At 48.6% G+C, this 20998-nt stretch overlaps 2 protein-coding genes across 9 annotated transcripts; both read right to left on the bottom strand.

The window, feature by feature from the left end:
• Positions 1-93: 93 nt before the first annotated feature.
• Positions 94-12188, bottom strand: IL17RE (interleukin 17 receptor E). 8 transcript variants are annotated; one of them, XM_032326633.1, is made up of 16 exons: positions 11352-12188; positions 10982-10997; positions 10261-10380; positions 9510-9607; positions 9089-9248; positions 8860-8999; positions 7690-7758; positions 6729-6795; positions 5588-5763; positions 5449-5496; positions 5001-5366; positions 2704-2772; positions 2186-2237; positions 2003-2101; positions 1862-1921; positions 94-1482 (listed from the first exon to the last, which is right to left on the bottom strand). In XM_032326633.1, the coding sequence occupies exons 1-16, from the start codon at positions 11481-11483 to the stop codon at positions 899-901; spliced, it is 2256 nt and encodes a 751-aa protein (XP_032182524.1). In that variant the 5' UTR covers positions 11484-12188; the 3' UTR covers positions 94-898. The 8 variants fall into 8 exon arrangements, with proteins under 8 accessions (XP_032182524.1, XP_032182525.1, XP_032182563.1 ...); XM_032326634.1 differs by lacking the exon at positions 1862-1921 and having other exon boundaries at positions 95-1482; positions 9089-9272; positions 11352-12041; XM_032326672.1 differs by lacking the exon at positions 1862-1921 and having other exon boundaries at positions 95-1482; positions 10261-10376; positions 10978-10997; positions 11352-11634.
• A 5415-nt stretch (positions 12189-17603) lies between these two features.
• Positions 17604-20215, bottom strand: JAGN1 (jagunal homolog 1). The gene is made up of 2 exons (XM_032326808.1): positions 19981-20215; positions 17604-18242 (listed from the first exon to the last, which is right to left on the bottom strand). Exons 1-2 carry the CDS (start codon positions 20067-20069, stop codon positions 17780-17782), a joined length of 552 nt encoding a protein of 183 aa, XP_032182699.1. The 5' UTR covers positions 20070-20215; the 3' UTR covers positions 17604-17779.
• Positions 20216-20998: the final 783 nt, after the last annotated feature.

Below are 20998 nucleotides of genomic sequence, written 5' to 3'. Positions count from 1 at the left end.
TCGGGCTCCCTGCTCAGCAGGAAGCCTGCTTGTCCCTCTCCCACTTCCCCTGTTTGCGTTCCCTCTCTCACTGTGTGTGTGTGTGTGTGTGTGTGTGTGTGTGTGTGTCTGTCAAATAAATAAAATTAATAAAATTAAAACAAACAAAAAAAGACTTCCAGGTCCTCTTTTGGCTTTCAGAGGCTTTGCTTGTGAGAATGTGAAGGATATGGTTGTGGGTATGGACATGGAAGATCTGGGCCCACAAATGATGCATAACAACCCCCAGGCAGGGCTGTGCTGACCCCTCCTCCAACTCAGTATCCTGGGCACCCTAGAGAAGCACACCATGTCTCTTAGCTTATCCATTATGTTTGCCTTTATTAATCTTCTTTTGATCTTGGTTTCTACTGTCCCACCTTTGCCCTGGACACCCAAGGCCAAAACCTCTTTCCCTGGGTCAGGCGCCCTCCCTTCCTCCCTCCATCCTCTGGACAGGGCTCCCTTCTGGGAAAGCAGTATCCCTGCCTCAGAAAGGGTTTTTCTCCACTCCCCCCACCCCGCAACAGAGTTACCCCTTGCTCAGAATTGGCATGGCTCCTGCCTCCTCTACCTCTGTCCCACACCTCTCCGGCCTGGACTGGAGCGTGTGCAGACTGCTCTTTCTGCAATTTTGAAGAAAAGAAGTGTGAGGAGTTCCCCACCCCCAACAGAACTGGGGTCACTGGAGCCCTCATCAAACAGCGACTCTCCCTGCTGGTTCCTAAAGGGTAAACACGAGGAAGAAGCCAGATGCTTAAGGAAGGGGCTGGGACAGAGAGGGAGGTGCTCTACTCCCAGGCCAGCAAACAGAGCAGTAAGAATTTTTGGCCAGTAGTCCTGAGGAAGCACCCCAAGGGTTCTAGGGTAGAAGGCTCATTCAGGGGTTCCAGCCAGTACCCCTATGCCTGTCTCTGCTCAGCCTCGGTGGGCAAAATTTGGCGGCCTCGAGTTCCAGCCGGTGGCACAGCTCCAGGCGACCCCGCAGGCAGAGGAGGCCTCCGCTGGCGGCTTCGGTGGAAGGCTGCGCGTCTAGAGCCCGCAGTAGGCGTGGCAGGTCGCGCAGGAGGCGGTAGCGTGGCAGGTCGCGCAGGGGCGGGGGAATGTCACCCTTGGCACAGAGGCGACTGAAGTAAGCAAGCAGCAGCAGCGGGCGCGGGGCGGCGCGGAGCAGGGCGCGCAGGGGTGCGGAGTGGGGATCCCGGCCTTGGGCTGGACTGGGGCCGGCACTGCTCCACAGAAGCAGCACGGTGCCCCGCTCCTGCGCGACGCGCGCCAGTGCAGCCCACAGCCACGGCAGCGGGCCCACGCGCGCCACGCGCGTCCCCTCCCACAGGTCCACGATCACGTCGCGCCCGCCGCCCAGCGATGCCCGCAGCAGTTCAGCCAGCGCTCCCACCAGGCGCCGCTGCGCCTCCGAGTCGGCCACGTGCAGGAGCAACACCGGCCGCGCTCGGCCAGGGCCTGCGGGGCGTGGGGGGGAGAGTAGCAGGTGAAAGGGTGGGCCGCTAACCGAGAGCCCAGCAACTTCCCCTCCCCTATTACACCCTGACTCTCCTTTTCCCTGCCTTGGGGCTAACTCATCGAGTGCCCCACCTGGTTCCTTATCTGCACTGGGGGTAAGTACTTAAGGCAACTTTAGCCTATAGGGTGTCATTGGGCTAATTAGATAAAAACACCCGGAAGGGGTCAGGTCTAGGGCGCCAGGTTTGGCAGGTGCAGCGCAGGCTGGATTTCCGCCCCACGGGTCTCTTCCCAGAGACCACTAACAGTGAACCATCTGCACAGAGGGACCTTTGCTCTGCCTTAACCATTCCTGACCACTAGGGGGCCTGAGGCTCACCACTTTGGGTAGCAGAGAACTCCGCGCACCAAGAGGGCCATGGCTCTTCTGGAAGGGAGCCTAGGCAAGGGAAGGGTGGGGGGCAACTAGCTTAGGCTCTGTGCAGATCTGAATCCTCAGGTTACCCCAGAGTGAGCTTACCTGACAGTGGACGCCGGCGGATGAAGACCAGAACAATGCCCAATAGGGTGGTGAGCGCCAGCAGTGCCAGTATCAAGAGCCCCAGGTGTCTATGAGAAACTGAGTCAAGCAGAGTGAGGCCAAGCCAGGCTCCTCAGTGCCCAACCTTCTCCCAACCCCACCCCTTCTCTCCCAAGAACTCACCATCTGGACACAAGAGGTGCTTCCAGGAAAACTGAACATCTGACCTCCACACCTGAGGGCAGAGAGCACCCCACCCCTGTGAGCCAGGGTAGCCCCTTCTCCCAGGGGAAGCTGAATAGGGCAAGAGAAGGGTATAGGGAATTTCTGCAGCACAGGGTTTGTGTTTGCTCCAACTGTGGTTGGGCAGGCAACAGGTCAAGAGTGGCAACCCAAAAAATAAACTTGAAGCTGGCCAGGGCATCCAGGAAGACCAGGAGGGCAGAGGCCCTGAATGAAATAATCAGGTGCCATGGAGCTCAAGCCCACTGTCACCATGCCTGAATGATTCTTCCCAGGAGAAGGCAGAAATCAGCTTTTTAAAATATGACTTCTCCAGTATTTAAATGGTAGCAACTCATTCCAATTTCAAATACCAGGCTGGCCAAACCAAACATTTTTGCAGACTGCATTTGCCCCATGAGCTCCCTGTAGAGTAGATGCTAGGGGAGTATGTACAGAGTGAGGGCAGGACACCTTACCAGGACACAGCTCCCTGGCTTCAGGAAGGGAATGATGAGCTCTAGTGTCACTGGGCTTGAGCCCTGAGTCTGTGGGAACAAAGAGCAGAATGTCTCCATAGTGTCAAATCTGGCTCTGTCCAGTCTGAGTCTTTGCCCACACTCTTCTTCCTTTCTACCCTCCCACCCCACAGAAATCCTACCCAGGATTAAGGCCAAGTGCCACTGCTGACAAAAAAGAAGTCTCCTGGGATGCCTGGGTGGCTTATTTGGTTAAGTGTCTGCCTTTCGCTCAGGTCATGATCCCAAAGTCCTAGGATCGAGTCCCGCATCAGGCTCCTTGCTCAGAGGGGAGTCTGTTTCTCTCTCTGCCTGCTGTTCCCCCTGCTTGTGCTCTCTTTCTCTCTCTGACAAATTTTAAAAATCTTAAAAAAAAAAAAAAAGAAGTCTTCCTCCTGCTTCATTCTCAAGCATCCCACTGATTATTCCCAGAGCGGAACTGTTGCACAGATACACATTAATCAGGCGATCAGACACTCATCAACAAAAGTGCTCTGGGTGTCTACTTTGTGTCAAGCTCTGAGGAAAGAAGACACAGATGTTGTCTCTGTCCTCCAGCATCTCATAAACCAAGGAACCTAACTATATAACCTGCCTCTCTTCTCTGTCCCACACATCTGAAGGGATGGCTTGTCCACTGGAAAGAACCTAAGTTGTGAAGTGACCACAGCTAACACCAGGCTTAACTATTGCCTTTGTGGTTCCTAGCTGTATGATCTTTGCATAGGGATAGGTTACCTCCCTCCCTGACCCTCAGTTTCTTCATTTGTACACGAGGACTAATAATCTTTCTTTTACTGGGTTATTGAGAGCATCACATGGGAATATGCATGTTACACCCCCTACAATACATGGTGCCGGGTGAATTCCTTCAGTAGTAGTAGTTATTATTACACTGTGGACTCCTTAGGGGCAGACACTGTGTTATATACTTTTCTTGTATCTCCCAGGGCCCAGTACAGGGTAGGCACAGAGTAGGGATTCAAGAAATGCATGCTAAATTGGACAGAATTGATTGCCATCTGTATATAGGCAGAATACGGCTCCACCCTATGTTCTGGGTGTTGGTTAGGGAATTGACCAGCATCTCCATCCTTCTGGAACTCCCTCTATCTCCAACGCCCATACCACCCCTGTCCCAGACCCCATTCTTCAGCCAGCTGTCAGCACCCGCTGACACAGTCTTCTTGTCAGACTGTTCCTAGTTCACATAATATTGTGCTCTCTTTCTCAGCATAATAAAATTGAGCTGAACTCAATGAAGGTGGTCTTTCCCCAGCTCACAGAAACAAATGAGTCCATGGATTTAGCTATCAATTTTAGGTTATCCCATGGGACTTGGTCTTAAATCTTAAGCATGGCTCGGTATTAAATTTTAAACATTTTCTTTTAAAGTGTAATGTTCCTCCAGGAAGCTCCCAACTATCTTTTTTTTTTCTTTTAAGATTTTATTAATTATTTGACAGAGAGAGAGGGAACACAAGCAGGGGGGTGGGGGAGGGAGAAGCAGGATTCCTGCTGAGCAGAGAGCCTGATGTGGGGCTCGATCCCAGGACCCTGGGAATATGACCTGAGCCCAAGGCAGACACCCAACGACTGAGCCACCCAGGCGTCCCAAATTTTAAACACTTGTTACCACCTGTATGCTTGCGAGCCCTCATAGAATGCAAGACAAATAAGCAAGCTACAAGTGAGTGTTTAAGAATTGGAAGGAGCTACTCATGCTTAGTCAGATTGGTGCTATGGTTTGATGGACATATATGATTGTGGTTTTTATATCAGATACACAGAAGAGAGTCTTCTTGTCAGACTGTTCCTAGTTCACATAATAAAGTTAAATCTGTCAGTAGTTCACAGTATTCTGTGAAGAGTTCCTCAGCTTCTAGGGGCTCTGCCTCCTAAGATAGGGAACGTCTGCCAAGTGCCTTGTGGAGACAAACAGGGGTAGAGGACAGCTGGGTCCGAGAGAGGGCCTTGGTATAAAATGTGGCAGCAGACCGAGTGGTCAGAGGACAGCTGGATGTGGGAGCGCTGGTCTCTTGCCACTTTATCTGGGGTAAGTTCAGAAACTAAAAGGATTAGAAACTGCTCCATGAACCCTCCACTGACTGAAGAACCAGCTGAACAAAGACTGGTCAAGTAAATAAATAGCCAGATGATATAAGTTAGATATTTGTCTGCCTCCACTTGCTGTGCTCTGAGCAACAAGACAGTGGAGGTGGGCGGGGGAGAGGGTAGGAGCCCTGGCTGGGCCATACCTGGCTGATGCTGTACACAGGGGGCACCAAGCTTTCCTGCCCCAAGCTTGGGTGGCTCCAGGCAGCACTGAAGGTGGCGTGTATCCTTGAGGAGAAGTGAAGGACCAGCTGCTGGCCCTGGGTATCCATGCTCACATTCCAGGATGGGGCTGCCAGGGTGGGAAAGGGTATCATGGGAGACATTCTGTTTGCAGGAGGCGATAGGATTTGGGTTGTGGTTGCCAGAGAAGTCAGAACAGGGCTTGAGCCTGGTTTGGTCCCAGTTGGGTAAGGGTTCAGTGGTGGAAGGGCGTCCCAGCCAGGGTCACTTATCAGCTCACCCGTCTGGTGGGGGCATTCAACATGGCTGCTATTTCCAAATGAGAACTGAGAAATCCAAGAATGGCAAGTCAGCAAGCTCCAGGCACCATCCATACCCCTCCCCATCCACTGTCCCCCACACTTGTACCTTGAAGCAAAGCTGGGGATGCAGGTCTATTCCCTCCAAGACATACCACTGTGGTAGGAGAAGAGAGTTAGTCAGGGAGCAGGGCTCTGGGCCCCAGCCCTGCCTGCTCAAGTCCAGGGGCGGGGGGTGGCGGGCTCACCCCCTCTGACTCTTGAGCCGTGGCATTGGGGAGGTCTTCACAGAGGGTATTCCAGCCCCACTTCTGGCAGAGGGAGGCCTCCAGCTTCAGTGGGCAGCGGAGGGTCAGGGCCATGACCATCTGACTGTGCTGGCTGTAGTCGGTAAAGTGCACTGACTTCCAGAAGTCTGAGCCATCTGGGCATGCGGCAGGCAGGGGCAGAGAATGAGGCCCGCTGAGGCCTGGGCCCTGCTTTGGCCTCAGCCTCGCTTTGTATCCCCATCCCTGGGGGCACCGGGGGATGACTTTATGAAGATACCCAGCACATTTGCTGGCGTGTCTAGGTGATCCTATAAATAAGCATGCCTTCTCCAGACCTTTTATGACCATTTCCACTTTGCTGTCTCATCTCCTGCCTGTGCCTCCATTCTGACCAGTTCTCTGCTGCTCCCCAAACTAAAAATCTGCATATCTTTGGTAGGTTCCTCTCAGAACCAGGGATGTTCCCCTCGCTAGTCTCCTTTTGAAATACTGTCCCTTTTCTCAGCCCAGCTCAGGTGTCCCCTCCTGTAAGAGACCCTATGATCTGACAGACTCCATGGGCTTCTCCCTTTCCTGAGTTCATGGCCTATAGGCTAGCCCACCGTTCTAAAGGTGCCCTGGACTTTGGGCTGCTTTGCACTATTCATTTGCTGTGTTTCAGGGTCCTGTCTCTTTGATTTGGGGATGACAACATGCATACAGCATTTCAGACATCACCAGGCACTTTCACATATAAAATTGAATGTAAGTCTCATCCACAGTTGGAAAGGAAGGCTGGGCAAGTATCACTACTTTGCTGATGAAGAAATTAAGGTTCAGAGAATAAAAAGTGAGATGGGACCTCAGGACTTCAGGCCCATCCTCTTAGGACACTACCTCTTGGGTCTCCCGCTTCTGAACCTCTCACAGTGCCTAGCACCATGTTTAATACTCTGATTTGTTGGGAGGTGAATGGTAGATACGCTAACCCTTTCCCGCTACCAACTCCAGGGAAAGTGCCTGCATGCCTTCTGGGGTCTTCCTCCACAACATAGGTGTGAATTGTGTGTGTGTGTATGTGTGTGGTATGTGTGTGTGTGTAAGACACTGAGGGCTATGAATGCACATATGCAGCACTCACAGGCTTCAGGCCAGTTCTGGAAGGGACATTTTTTGCGCCTCACTGTGTCCTCTTGCAGGTAGGATACCTGGGGGGAAAATCGAACAGTCAGGGAGGGTCATAGGAACGGCTTCTCCTCTCTCACTCAGACATGGAACTCCTGGCTTGACCTTGCCCTGATGCCAGCTGCCCAAGCCAGGACGGGGCATGTAGGAGAGGAATCAGTGAAGGGTATGGGCAAGGGTCGGTGGGGCATGACCAGAGTCTAGGAGCAAGGTCACACCCAGGGAGGCTGAGTCCTCTTCTCCCTGGACAGGAGAACCTATGCTCCCCCCAGAAAAAGGGGAAGTTCACATTCCTCCACTTTTAACTTTCCTGGCTTCCCAAAGAATGCCCTGCACAGACCCCTCCCTCTGGACCACCCAAATAGGGATTGTCCACCCCAGCAGCTGCTCCCTGCCCCACGTTGTCCTTCTGTACCTCCCCTTTTGCCTCCTCCTGGTCAACAAGGTCCCCTGCATTTTCTGTCTAGTCCAAAGAAGTCTTAATGCTAGGCACCTCGGCTTTGTAAGGAGCAGAGAACTGCCAGGGCAGGCTCATGATGACAAGACTTTTGAAGCCATATGGAACCTGCCAGTGGCCCCACGTACCCTCGTCATGATTGCTCAGAACACACAGTAAAGGTAACTGTGTGTTCCGTTTCTGTGCGCTAAGGCCAGTCTGAACCTAGAAAAGCTGGGTTTAGTTGGACTGAGGTTGGAATCACCCCCCCCGCCCCCCAAAATACCTCCTGTTCGGCAGGACGCTTCCGTCTCTGGCCCAGCACGTGGCTCACAGTCAAGCTGGCAACCATCTTCCCAAGCATCTCGTCAACACTCAGTCTTTTTAAGACCTGACTCACTAAAGATACACTTGACCAACTGTGCCTCTGGGAGGCCTATAAGTGGAGCCGGGGACAACCCAGACCTTTTCCTCTGCTCACCTCTATGCACAGACAGGGCAGAAAGAATTCATAAGGCAGGTCTACAGTGTGGCCTCCAGACACAATTTTCTGTTGACAAAGCAGCAAAAGGAGAGAAGAAATGCCTGAGAAAGAGCTTAGGCACCCTGGACAAGAGCAGTAAAAAGTGGAAACCTTGGCCAACACACCCTGTTTTTCCTCTTATCTGAGACTTACTTCTTCCACTGCGAAATTTCCTTTTGGGGTGGTGGGTCGTCCCTGCTCTATAGTCTATTTGATCTAGGTGTCTCAACATATGAGGTGGGAACAGGGAGGAAATAAGGAGAGGATTAAACATTTTTGGAGCCTCTGCTGTATGCCAGGGAGGGTGCTAGGTGCTAGAAGCATTAACTCAATGAACTGAACACTAGCATCACAGTGATCTTCATTTGAGAAATGAAGAGAGCTGAGGCCCTCAGAGGTACAGCTTCAGTCCCACAAATGGTACCAACCGCATACCAGGGCATCGACAGCAACTGGAGGTTGAAGGGGGATATGAGGCCCGGCCTGAGGAAATGGGGAACATCTCATTCTCTGAGGGGCAGCAGCAAAAGGAGGGAGATGGAAGGGTACCAAGAAAGATGTAACCACTTCTTGGAGGGAACTGAAAAGCCTTCTTTTTTTTTTTTTTTTTTTTTTTAAAGATTTTATTTATTTATTTGACAGAGAGAGATCACAAGCAGGCAGAGAGGCAGGCAGAGAGAGAGGAGGAAGCAGGCTCCCCGCTGAGCAGAGAGCCCGATGCGGGACTCGATCCCAGGACTCTGAGATCATGACCTGAGCCGAAGGCAGCGGCCCAACCCACTGAGCCACCCAGGCGCCCCCTGAAAAGCCTTCTTAATGCAACCTGAATCTCGCTGAGAGTCTTCTTGCTGGGGGTATATGCTGTATTCATTTCTCTGCTGGGCATTCATGGTTGCTCCAAGTCTCTATTTGCCCTCTGCCTTCCTCTCCTCCCAGCTGACAGGGACCCCTGCACTTTCTGTCTAATCCAAAGAAGGCTTAAATGCTAGGTACTTCAGACTTGTAGGTAGGTCCTAGACAATGACTATCCCTCTCTAGGCCTCAGTCTCCCCATGTATACAATGGGGAGATCTTTTTTGCTCCAGAACTATGTGATCTGGCTTTTTGAAGGGAGACAATATTCCATACCTGCGTGTCGAAGGGACTGCTTAGCTCCTCACATTCTAGTACCCACTGGTGACAAAGACGCACGCTGACCTCAGGTCCCGGAGGAATGGTCACTTGAATAGTCCGTGCCTCAGGCAGCAAATCAAAGGAGAACTCAGGCCCTGGGGAGAAGGGGGACCCCTTGTCTCTTGGCTTGGGCACATGCACCAATACTTGGCTGCACCCATCTCTGGTCACACCCCACGCTTACCTTCATGCCTTTGTGAGCTGGGTCTGGGGAGAACTTCCAATGCCTTCGGATCTGAAGGTTGGGCTCTTTTAGTGCGCAACCCCTTGTGAGAGATGTCTGGGGAGGGGACAGCGATGTGATGACCCTTCCCAGACAGGCAACAGCCACTCAGCAGCTTCCTCTGTAGGCAGAGAACATGGTTGGCCTTGGGCCAGGAATCAGGCTTTTGTTGCTGCTTCTGGAACCTGGGGCCCCACAGGCAAGTCATTCAGTCTTTAGGCCTTGGTTTCCCTAAGTGTGTAATGGACAAAACAGTCCACTTCATCACCACGCTTTCTATCTTTCCTTCACCACATGACTAGAGTACAAAGGAGAGGAACAAAGGCTAGGAACAAAAGCGCTGTGGGGCGTAGGGCAGAGCTGGAAAAGGCAGGGGGAGTACCTGAGCAGATGCTGGCATCTTGTGTCTCCTACAGAACTGGAACTTACATGACTTTTTGTATTTCTGCACCAGGAGGTGGAACCAGCCCCCCTGCAGGCCTGTGCAGGAAAGGACATATTTACTATCCAGCCCTTCACTGCCCCTCTGCTGCCTGGAAATGTGGCCTGATTTTAGATAGTAAGTCATTTCAAATCATGGAGGGTAATTGTATCAAGCTTTTTTAGTCCTGAAAGTTATGATATAGTCAAAAAGGATTAATTTCTTAAGTAGATAAAAAGTCATACACACACACACACACACACACACACACACACACGTATATGTGTATATATATATATATATATGTGCAAAAATATCCATTGTAGCATTATTTAAAACAGTGAAAAATTAGAAACTGAATTCTTAAGTGGTGTTTGGGCATTTAGGAAGTGCTGGGCACTGAACTAGGCAATGAAAATACAGAGAATAAGAAAGATCTTACTTTGCAAATAGAAGGTAATACTAGTAAACTCGCAGAACTAGAACAATTTAATCTCAAGCATTGGTACCAGTGGAAAGGAGAAACACCTTCACAAAATGATACAACTGAGCCTTAAACATCAGTTGTGGTATGCTATTGTAGGATGACCTGTCTCTATTGAGGTTGACAATAGGAGAGACATGATTAGTCCCACTTTCCTCAGCCTGGGCACCCCCAAACACCCTAATTCACATCTCCACTGAGAACAGCCCAAAGGGCTCTTTCTCATACCTGGAGGATCTGACACCAGATGCAGGCACAAATAGCGGCAGAGCCAGAGCTGAGCATACTCAGGCCTTGGGGACACAGCAAGGGCCAGCTGGGTATGGCAAGGAATATGGGCAGACCTTCCTGGTAAAGATAAAAAGTAAATCACACGGTAGGGTCCCAGGCAGCCCCTCCTGCCTCAGACAAGGTGGACTGGAGGCTGAGATGTGCAGCTTTGGGCAATTTATGGACTTCTCTCTAAGCCTCAGCTTCCTCGTTCATAAAGTAGGACTGTTGTCAAGATCAGGTGAGATAACGTGTGGGAAAATGATCCATAAACCAGATACTATTAGATATGAAAGATCGTTGTTGTGGCACTGACAGGAGGGAGGGAATAGTTAAGGTGAGTGCCTAGAGGTTATCCTGCGTCTCTCCTTTAATCCTCCCACAGCTCAGGAGCAGCGGCTTTCATCCTACAATCATTTCTACCACCCTTCTCTAGCCCTCAGAAACTGCCCCTCAGAAACAGGGAGTCAGAGGGGCTAAAGGCACTGCCTGTGGCCACATGTGAAGTATGTGGTGGAATTGCAATGCAAATCCAGGCTTGCCTTGATTCTAAATCCTGTGTTTTCTCCTTGATACACTAACTTCCCAAGTTGGGAGACAAAAATTTGAATGGAAATCTCCCTAGGGATCTGGAACAAAAGGGACACAGAAGAGAAGCAGGGCAGGGAATTAGACTCACCAGTGAGAGTATCTTCCTGAAGACAAGTGCCCAGCAGGGGCAAGAAAGAAGAGAAGAATTATTAGTAGGGATTCCTATGGTGGGCCAGGGGAGCATTCTCCCTGGGGTCTTTGACTCAAATCACCTAATTCCAAGGCCCATATCCCAATAGCCCATCCACTCTGGCTCTTGTCTTCCCAGCTCAACCCTGCCCAGGCCCTCAGCACTCCAGAACCTTGGCTACCCCTGCAAGACCATATAGGGGACACACTGGGGCTGCAAGCAAGGCCTAGGGACTTGGGAGACATGAGAGGACAGGCAGAAAAGTGGGGAACTTTACCAGCCTGTGGCAGGGAGAAGTCCCTACTGGGCAGCCGCAGCATTACCTTACCATGTGGGAGGCCAGCAGACAGTGCGTGCTCCAGCGGGGCAGGTAGGGGCAGCCAATCCTGGCGGAGGCAGAGAGCCCAATGAACAGCAGGAGGAGAAGCAGGAGTGGAGCTGCCAATCTGGGGCTCCCCATGGGCTTCCGTGGGGTCAGAGCACCCAGACCATGGCTGCACAGTCTGTAGGTGGGCAGCAGGCCCTTGCTGTGCAGCCCCAGGGAGTGCAGGGAGCCAGAGTCTTCTCCCCTGCCAGCCCCTGCCCCGCCCTGCCCCAAAGCTCCTCCTCGATCCTAGATCCTAACCAGCCAGCCAGGCCACATTCCTTCTCCTAGCGGAGGGACAGAAGGACAGTTGCTGCAAGCCCCCCTATCCCTCCCCCCCCCCCCGCCCCCAGAAAACCCTACTGCTCCCCTGGAGGGCAAGGGGCTCCTGCTCTGGCAGAGAAATAACAGGAAAGAGGCCAGCGCAGGGTTAAGGGGATGGAGGGCTGTCCCCACTTCTTAACCCCTCCTACTCCTGCAACACCCTGCAGATTTGACTCACCCACTAATGCTCTTGGACTTGGAGCTGACTTGGAGATGTGCTTTATCCCCTTACTTAGAGAATTAACAACTATTAAGAACTATTCTGCAATAGGGTCTGGAGACAGAGGTGACTGAGGCACCATTTAGAGTTGAACAGAACAACAGTCACTGTAGGATGCACGTGAACCTCACATGCCCCCATACACATACTACTCCCCACCTAGCTGACCCTCAACACTATATAGCCCAGCTTTCTCTCGCCAGCCAGCTCTTCTGGACAAAGGGCTCCATGCCAAAGGGGTCTCCAGTTTCAAGGATCCTCTAATCAGTACAGTCTGCTCAGGAAGCCCCAGAGCGCATAGCTGAGCCCTGGAGCCGAAGGAGCAGGCCCCACGCACTGACCTGGTTTCCTGTGGTTTCCGATGCTGACGAGGCTCCAGGCTTTGTGGGGACCCTGCCCATCATCCCACAGCTTCCTCCTGCTCATGGAGCATTTGAGCTGCTTCAGTCCTTACCTTGGTGACACACATAGAAAGCAAGTTTGGGGCACACTGAAGGGATCAAGTCATCTTGATATTGTTATTGTCCCTCTGCACCTTTCAGCAGCCTGATCCTAGCCTTGCAGCCAATTCTAGGTCCACTGTCTGAAGACCCATCCGACCCATAATCCTAAAAATACGCTCAAGCTTTTGAGTTTTGCCTATACTTTACGTTCTCCAATGTCTAGCCATTGATTTTAAGAAATAGGTGGTTTTGTAATTGAATAACTAAATAATGATACATTTCATTTAAGCAGCAGTTCACCTGCTTCACATTTTACAAGCACTTCCGTATTTGATCTACCTAATCATCTCAAGAGACAGGTAAGTGCGAATTATTTTCATTTCGTAAAGAGAGAAATAGGGAAAGAGAAAGAAGAGTGATTCCATCAAAGGACTCTAGACCAGGGAGCTCCAATTTGCCACTTCTCATAATTCATTCCTCTTTCTACCAGCCTATGGTTTCTCTTCCCACTGCCTCATCTCCTTCTACTCTTGGAGACCCAAAAGGGTTTGCCTGGCACAGTCCTGGGTTTTGGCCTAGGAACCCATCACTGCGAAAACAGATCAGTAAGATATGAAGGAAGCCAAGGGTGGGCTGGCCATATTAAAGATAGGTTAGGGAGTTCTTCCCCCCCAATTTTTACCTAGCTTACAGTGGTTTAGATCTATATAAATAATGCATTTTCCAATGCTGAGGGCATGAAGTGAGAAGCTTGGTTCCATTCTAAAATACTTCTATTTTTTCCTTTTCTTTTCTTTTTTTTAAAGATTTCATCCTTCTATTTGAGAGAGAGAGAGAGAGAGAGGGAGAGAGGGAGAGAGGGGAGAGAGCACAAGCAGGGGTGAAGGGGCAGAGGGAGAGGGACCAGGCTCCACACTGAGCAGGGAGCCAGCATGGGGCTCAATCCCAGGACCCTGGGATCATGACCCAAGCCAAAGGCAGATGCTTAACCAACTGAGCCACCCAGGCATCCCTAGAATACTTCTATTTCTTGACCTCTTATATTTTCTGATCTATCATAGTGAAAATATTTCCTTAATTGCTCCCTGACCCTGAGGCTAAGATATGGTAGGAGAAGCAGAAAAGAAATAAAAGGACCCACATTCACACATACAAAAGAAAAAAATAGAAAGGGAAGAAAATGACAGCATAGAAAAGGAAAAAGAATTAAGGTGGGGAAGAAAGGGGGAAAGAACAGAGAAAAGAAGGTTGTGTTTTATTTATTGTCTTGCTGGTTTGCCTATTGATTGTGGAGCCTAAAAAAAAAGATTTAGGGTAGGGAGCACTGCAGGCAAACTCAAGCACATCTAGTAAAGAGTAGGGAATCAGTTCAAGATTTGCTAAATTCTTACTATCAGACTCGAGGCCATATGATTTGCCTACATTATCTCATTTTATTAGTACTACAACCCTTGAAGTCTTTTTAAACCATTTTACAGACTTGAACACACTAAGAAGATTAAGTAACTTGTCCAAGCACAAAAATGGAGATCTGGGTCTCACCACCATGTCTTTCTGCCAGAACATACTGCTTGGGAAGATCTGTGAGAAGTTAAGGGGTTTATGGGCTCTGGGATCCACAGAATTACTAGATTTAGCAGTGCAATGTAGTTGGTAGGGTTAACAGTATGAAGGAAGAATTTGGAATAGTTGGAAAGAACAAAGGGAAGGTAGGTCTTATGACAGTGAGTTAGTGGTTCAGACTTCCAGACTAGTAGGGATTGTTTGGCAAGAGTCAACAGGGGAGGAGTAACTGTGGCTGGAATTCAAGGTAGCCAACTGGAGTAAAAGCCAACTGCAGCACAGAGGCCCTGTCTTCTTAGAAGACGGCTGAAGCCTGTCTTACCTGTGGTTTGTGTCTAAATGAGCTAACCCAGACTTCATGCTCTAATAACCTTTACTTGGGGACTAACCCAGGAGCCAGGAAATTGTGGCAGGCCCCTGCACATGCTCAGATAGAGAGCACACTGTGGAGGCCTTGGACAGCTGTTTTTCTTGAGCCTTCCCCCTTACATGGACTCTGGTCAGACCACGCACCAGCATCTCCAGGCTCTTTCTATAATGGCTGATTCTGAAAGTCTCTTGGGGCAACGGCGCCTACTGTTAGGGCACCTTAGGCAGGAAGGGCCAACGCATTAGACCAGTGTAAACCAAGAATGGATGGGTGTTCCTTCCTTACTTCTGCTCTTCCAGAAGGGATCAACCTCCAGAATTCCAAGGCAAGAGATTATGCTTAAGAGATAGGGACTCCCAGGGGTGCCTGGGTAGCTCAGTGGATTAAAGCCTCTGCCTTCGGCTCAGGTCATGATTCTAGGGTCCTGGGATTGAGCCCCACATCGGACTCTCTGCTCAGCGGGGAGACTGCTTTCCCCTCTCTCTCTCTGCCTGCCTCTCTACCTACTTGTGACCTCTGTCAAATAAATAAAATCTTAAGAAAAAAATCAGAGATCTTGCTCAAGGCAAAAGGCAGAATTCCAACCTAAGTCAGTCTAGGATAAGAAGCTGTATTCATTCCACTATGCCACACTGCCTTTCTCATAGACTAGATGCTCTCTTAAGGGTCCCTCCAATGCCTATAGCCTAGATCTGCAAACATGAGGAAATAGCCAGTTCTCCCATTTATATAGTGTTACATAATTCACAAAGCACCTTCGTAATTCTTCGCCTTATTTGATCTTCAAAACAGTCCTGTGAAATAGGCAGGGTTGATTTTAGCCATATGATTAGGTGTGCTGGTACTCGAACCCATCTTCTACCATCCAAATACAGTGCTCTTCCCACTAAATCAAGATTTCGTTCAAAGGAGATCTTGTTTGCTACAACCATGAGGCAGGAGAAAAATGATTTGAAAAGCAGAACCCCAATAACCCAAAAAGTAGAAAATGAAAATAAACCAAATGGCTTTTTTTTTTTCATTGACAGTAATTTCCATAATGGGTCTTTTTTTTTTTTTAAGATTTTATTTATTTATTTGACAGACAGAGATCACAAGTAGGCAGAGAAGCAGGCAGAGAGAGAGGAGGAAGCAGGCTCCCTGCTGAGCTGAGAGCCCGATGTGGGGCTCAATCCCAGGACCCTGGGAACCGAAGGCAGAGGCTTTAACCCACTAAGCCACCCAGGTGCCCCCCATAATGGGTCTTTAAAAGCACTCTAAGTCTGTGAAGTATCATTCCAATTATCAAAGAAAAGTTGAACTTAAAATTTTTTTATTTTGCATCCCAATTCTTTAAAAATTAGCAATCTGTGCCTGGTGCACATAATTCCATTACTCACACATTTCCATCTCCTTTCTTTTGCTCTTCAAATTCTATGCCTGCCTCAGTCTAATTCTTTCCTCTGTGCAATATATCCTGTCTTCACTCTACAGTAGCACAAGTTATTTCATTCAGTAGAGCACACACTATGTTTAGGTACTGAGCAAGGGGTGAGGAAAAGACATGTAGACAAATAATTCTGTCCATAAGAGGTAAAATAAAAATGCCACACAGATTCAAAGAAAGAACTTTTTTTTTTTTTGAAGATTTTATTTATTTATTTGACAGAGATCACAAGTAGGCAGAGAGGCAGGCAGAGAGAGAGGAAGGGAAGCAGGCTCCCTGCTTCAAAGAGAGCCTGATGCAGGGCTCGATCCCAGGACCCCAGGATCATGACCTGAGCAGAAGGCAGAGGCTTTAACCCACTGAGCCACCCAGGCACCCCTAAAGAAAGAACTCTTATTCTTTGAAGCAACCAGAAGGCTCCTGAATTACCATATAAACTGAATCCTGAAGGATAAGTAATAAAGTCATATAAAGGTCTAAAAGGGGAATTTTTCAACAAACTGGGAAAATATGAAAGCAATATGGGGATTCATGAAGTTCTACTGATGAGTCTGAGAGTATTGGGAGATAATGTAAGACTGGTGTACTGAAGTCACACCTCGAAAACACCTGAGAGAAAGGTATCTTGGCAGTTCAAAAAACAATAGCATATAGTAATTGACTTGTGCTATTTGTATCTCAATTCTATTTGTATCCCACAGATCTAGAACTGTGCTTTTGGTATACTCAATTGCAAACAGGGATACAGGAAGAGGTATGGGTAGGAGGTAGAAGACAAGGAGTTAAGTTTGGGACACATGGAGCTTGAGAGGATAGTCAGGACACGTGGAGGAAGAGGTTTGGCAGTGTTAAATACGATCAGCATCTAACAATGACTGAGTATATACTTAATGTTTATAGAATAAAAGGACTAAAAAAAAAAAAAATGACTAGAACTCTGGAGAGGGCAGAGGTCTACAAACAGAGATCTGGACAGCATCCAGAGACAATAAAGTCAAGTGGACAAGACCAAAGGGACATGCATCTTTCCTGCAGTACATATTTACTATGTCAGACTTTTAGGTATGAAAACGGCCTTTATTTCACAGACTTCTTTCCCACTTCCATTTTTAATTCATCTGCTCCACACTATTAGATACTGAGTTTATAAGTTGTTTCACATGTATACCATCTTTCACCCAGACTACAGGCAGGGATACCTTAAAATTATTTGGATATCATATTATTAGACACATAAAGGACAAAGTGTTAACCCTGAATGATAAACATGAATATCCTACCAAAAGAAGAGGCCATAACCCAAGCAGGATAAGTGAGAATGGGCCATTTTACAGGTGGGGAGATTAAATGTTTGGCCAGTGGTAGTTTCTGTCAATCAGATGCAGGGCTCCCACGATGACTTAAGTTTCCCTGCGGCCAGTTCACTTTTCTCCTGCTACTTCCAGTTTTCGTGGGAAACTTCCAGCTACCTCCTGTGTCTACAGCCACTCAAGCAACATACCTGTCACAGTTTATCAAATTCCAACACAAGGCAGAGGGTGGACAAGACAGTTTTAACTTTATTGAAGCTCTTTTTAATTAAAATTCTTAGTAGAGACCACAGCCTGCAGGGGGAGCCTCCCAAATGTTTCCTGCCCCACCACCTACAGACTGAAGTAGAATTTGATTTATTCCCTATCTCTTTCAGTCTTGATGGCTAAGGGGTAATGGATGCAAGCAGAAAGAATGACCAAGATGAGGCAAGGATGAGGCTTTGTCTTGAAAAACCCTGAAGGGCCTCAACTTCAACCAGTTGAAGTCGGCTTTATAGTTGTTGATCATCCAGTTCCAGCCAACCAGGAATAAATTTTTTTTTTTTTTTTTTCAACCAGGAATAAATTAAATATAGTTTTGTCACCTCAGCTATAGCAACAGGAGGGGCTTTCCAGAACGTGGGCCTAGTTTGCACCAGCTGCCAAAATCACCAACAATTTCAGAACAGCTCCTCTACCTTCTCACTTGGCTCAATGGGAGGCCCAGGCTTCACCACACAGGAACAGGCAGGCTTCATTTACGCTTCTTCTCCTGTGTGCTGGTGAACCAAGAGTCTAGGAGCTTCTTGCTGTAGTACAACTGCCAGGCATGTACTTGAACCGCCAGCACCAACACCAGATACATGACAGAGACAGCAGAAAAACCAAAGAGAAAGCGGTAAGCTTTTCCATGGCGGTAGAGTTGCTGTGCAGCGGGGAACATCTCCATGCTGCCATAAATGAGAGGAGCTATGGAAAAGAGCCCCATGCTGATCATGGAGAGCACCAGGTAGCTAATGTTGTTGCGAGGGAAGGAGAGGAGGCCCAAAAGAGAGGGCACAATGCTCAGCAAATAGGGGTATTCCCACTGATAAGGCATGGCCACCTGATCATGTGACAATAGCCTAAGGTGTCCCACACTCATCTTGGCAACCAGCAGCAGCCAAATGACCAGATGCACGTAGATCAGCTTCTTGATTTCATACTTGAGGGTCACACTGTGGGGCAGAGCAGAGGAAGAAGTACCTTTCATTCAAATTTTCTGACCAACTATATGCCAAGCAATTATACTGGACACTGGGATACAAACGTGAGTAAGATATAGTCCCTGCCTGGATTCTTGGGGACAAGGAACAAAAATAAAAAATAAAGGGTGTCTGAGTGACTCAGTCAGTTAAACATCTGACTCTTGATTTCAGCTCAGGTCTTGATCTCAGGGTTGTGAGCTTAAGCCCCACGCTGGGCTCCATGCTAGGTGTGGTGTCTACTTTAAAAAAGAAAAAGAAAAAATAATTGGAAAATGAACTGGAAGAACTCTAGTAAATATATGTTGCCAGATATATGAGATGACAGGAAGGAGTAATCAATTCAGCTTAGGATGGGATGTCTGAGGTTATCTAGAGGACAGTGATATTTGAGATAGGCTCTGAAGGGTGGCTCAGCAGGGATTGCCATCAGAGGTAATAGCATGCAGTCAAAAAGACATAAGCACTGTGTTCCAGGAAAGCAGGTAGTGTGGCAGGAATATTTTGCAGTGGGAAGGGAAAGAGCAGTATATGAAGCTGCAAGGCATGAGTCATATTATAGGCAAAAGAGTAACTCAGAGCTGTGTTTAGAGAGATGACTTTGATTGCACCATAAGAATATAGCCTAGAGAAAGGAGATACTGGCAGCAAGGAAATAAACTCAGGCTGCCCGTATTTCCCCAGCTAAAATAGATGTTACAGCCAAAGCAAGCACATATATTTCTCTTATTATTCTAATTCTCTCAGGTCCTCAATGTATTCTCCTCACCCCTGAGGGCAGTTTCTGCTCTGGACAGTTATCAAAACACTTGCTTGGACTGTCAAATCCTCTTAGTCTGGGGTCTAAGGATAAGAATGAGAAAAAGGTCCAAAGAGCTTGTCTTTCTTCAAAACTCTGGAAACATGTGGAAAACATTCTGGGAGAGTTTGATGGGTTTAGGAAAAGAAAATCTTTTTTTCCCAAAAATTTTATTTTAAAAATATTCATTATAGAAAACGTGGAAAGGTAAGGGGGAAAAAGTCAGTCACCTGTAGACTTCATGATCCATGAAGGCAGGGACCAGCTTTTGTCTTTTTTAAAGAAACTTTTTTTTTTTTTTTTTAAGGTGTAACATGCATACAAAGACCAGGTCTGTTTTGCTTACTATTATATCCTCAGTGCCTAGCACAATGCCCGATGGGTAGAAACTCAATAAATACTTGTCGGACGAATAAACGAAGGTGGAAATAACCCTTACATGGGAGTGTTCCTAAAATTCCCTGTAGGCGAGGAAAGGATGGGCTTTATCGTCCACATTCTCCAAAATGACCCGAAATACAAAGCTACCATGTATTGGGCAGGCTCTTTACACGAATTACTACCTCACTAATTCTTCACCAAAACCTAAATAATGGATTGGTTTTTTCCCTTCACAGATGAGGAAAGTGGGTTTTAATTAAAAACTGGGTTTCCGAGGTCATAGCGAGGCCAGCATCGCTCCGGACTCTGGAGCCTAGAAGGCAGGGACTGGACCCTTCCAGGAACAGGGCGGATCACCGGGTGGCGAAGGGGCTTCCCGAAATTGGGGACAGGCCCTGGGCCGTCACGGGAGGAGATGCGTGAGGGCCGGCTGGGGTGGGTAAGCCCGGGAGGACCGGCCGGTGTCGCTTTCCAGGCCCTCCGGGCTCTGGCTGGGGAGAAGGCCTCCGTGCTCCTCGCCTCACTTCATACCTCATCTGGTAGTGCATGGCGACGCGCTCCCGGTGCTGAAAGTCGCTGCCGTCGGTACCGGCCGCTCGCGGGCCTGCCCGAGATGCCATTATCCCTGCCCAGAACCCCAGATCCCCGCACGCCGACCCACCACCGGGACTACCGGGCCAGCTGCCCGCACACCCGGTTAGCGCCGCCTCAGCTTGCTACCCTAACAGTCGCGCAGTTCTGAGGACAACTTCCGGCCTCTCTGTCTCTGGAGGACCGACTCTGTGGTCACGCCCTCGCGCACGCGCACGTGCACGCTCTCGCGGCCCGCCGTGGCCTCCCTTTCCCGCTTGACTGCCCAAGGAATTAGTCCTCGTGGATGGCATCTTTTTGCCTTCTGCCTGGACCGTATCTCTTAGAGTGTTGAGTACTTTTACCTTCTTAAACTTTAAGAGTTTAAGACACCGCTGTCCCCACTTCACAGATGGGGAAGTGATACTTAAAAAGGGTTCTGTAACTCCCAATAGGACACCTGATTGACAGTCTCAAAATATCTCCCCATTGATTACTTACTTAATCATTGCAAAGAGAAAATAGTAACTTTACAGTGAAGAAACCTGGGGAACACCCCCTTAACGAAGTAATCAAAGTTAACTTGATCAGTAATGAGACAAACTGACATCTCCCATCTTCTGTTACACTGAGGACACAGCATCACTTCTGTGATATTTCTGCCAAAAACATTCAACCTGAATCTAATCATGAAGCAATGATAGATAAATTGAAGGACATTCTATAAGATAACTAGACTATATTTTTTAATATGTCAAGGCTATGGGGGTGCTGGGTGGCTCAGTTAGCAGAGTGTCTTGACTGTTCTTAGCCACTAAGATCTTGGTTTCAGAGTAGATAGTTCAAGCCCTGTGGTGCCTCCCGAGTTGGTGTAGAGCCTATTTAAAAAATAAAAATGTCAAAGCTATGAAAGAAAAAAAAAATTATGGGGAACCTGGGTGGCTCAGTTAAGCATCTGCCTTTGGCCTGGTTATGATCC

This window comes from Mustela erminea, chromosome 1 (genome assembly GCF_009829155.1).
Source record: "Mustela erminea isolate mMusErm1 chromosome 1, mMusErm1.Pri, whole genome shotgun sequence".
Taxonomy (NCBI): Eukaryota; Metazoa; Chordata; class Mammalia; order Carnivora; family Mustelidae; genus Mustela; species Mustela erminea.
This window is presented reverse-complemented; position numbering and strand designations above follow the sequence as displayed.

Excerpts from the sequence above, each read along its gene's own strand:
- IL17RE (XM_032326633.1), bottom strand. The coding sequence starts at position 11,483 with ATGGGGAGCCCCAGATTGGCAGCTCCACTCCTGCTTCTCCTCCTGCTG. Across the intron at positions 9,249-9,509 it reads AGATGCCAGCATCTGCTCAG|AGGAAGCTGCTGAGTGGCTG; the intron begins GTACTCCCCCTG and ends CTCTGCCTACAG. Across the intron at positions 6,796-7,689 it reads TGCCCTGTCTGTGCATAGAG|GTATCCTACCTGCAAGAGGA; the intron begins GTGAGCAGAGGA and ends TTTTCCCCCCAG.
- JAGN1 (XM_032326808.1), bottom strand. The coding sequence starts at position 20,069 with ATGGCATCTCGGGCAGGCCCGCGAGCGGCCGGTACCGACGGCAGCGAC. Across the intron at positions 18,243-19,980 it reads GCCATGCACTACCAGATGAG|TGTGACCCTCAAGTATGAAA; the intron begins GTATGAAGTGAG and ends TCTGCCCCACAG.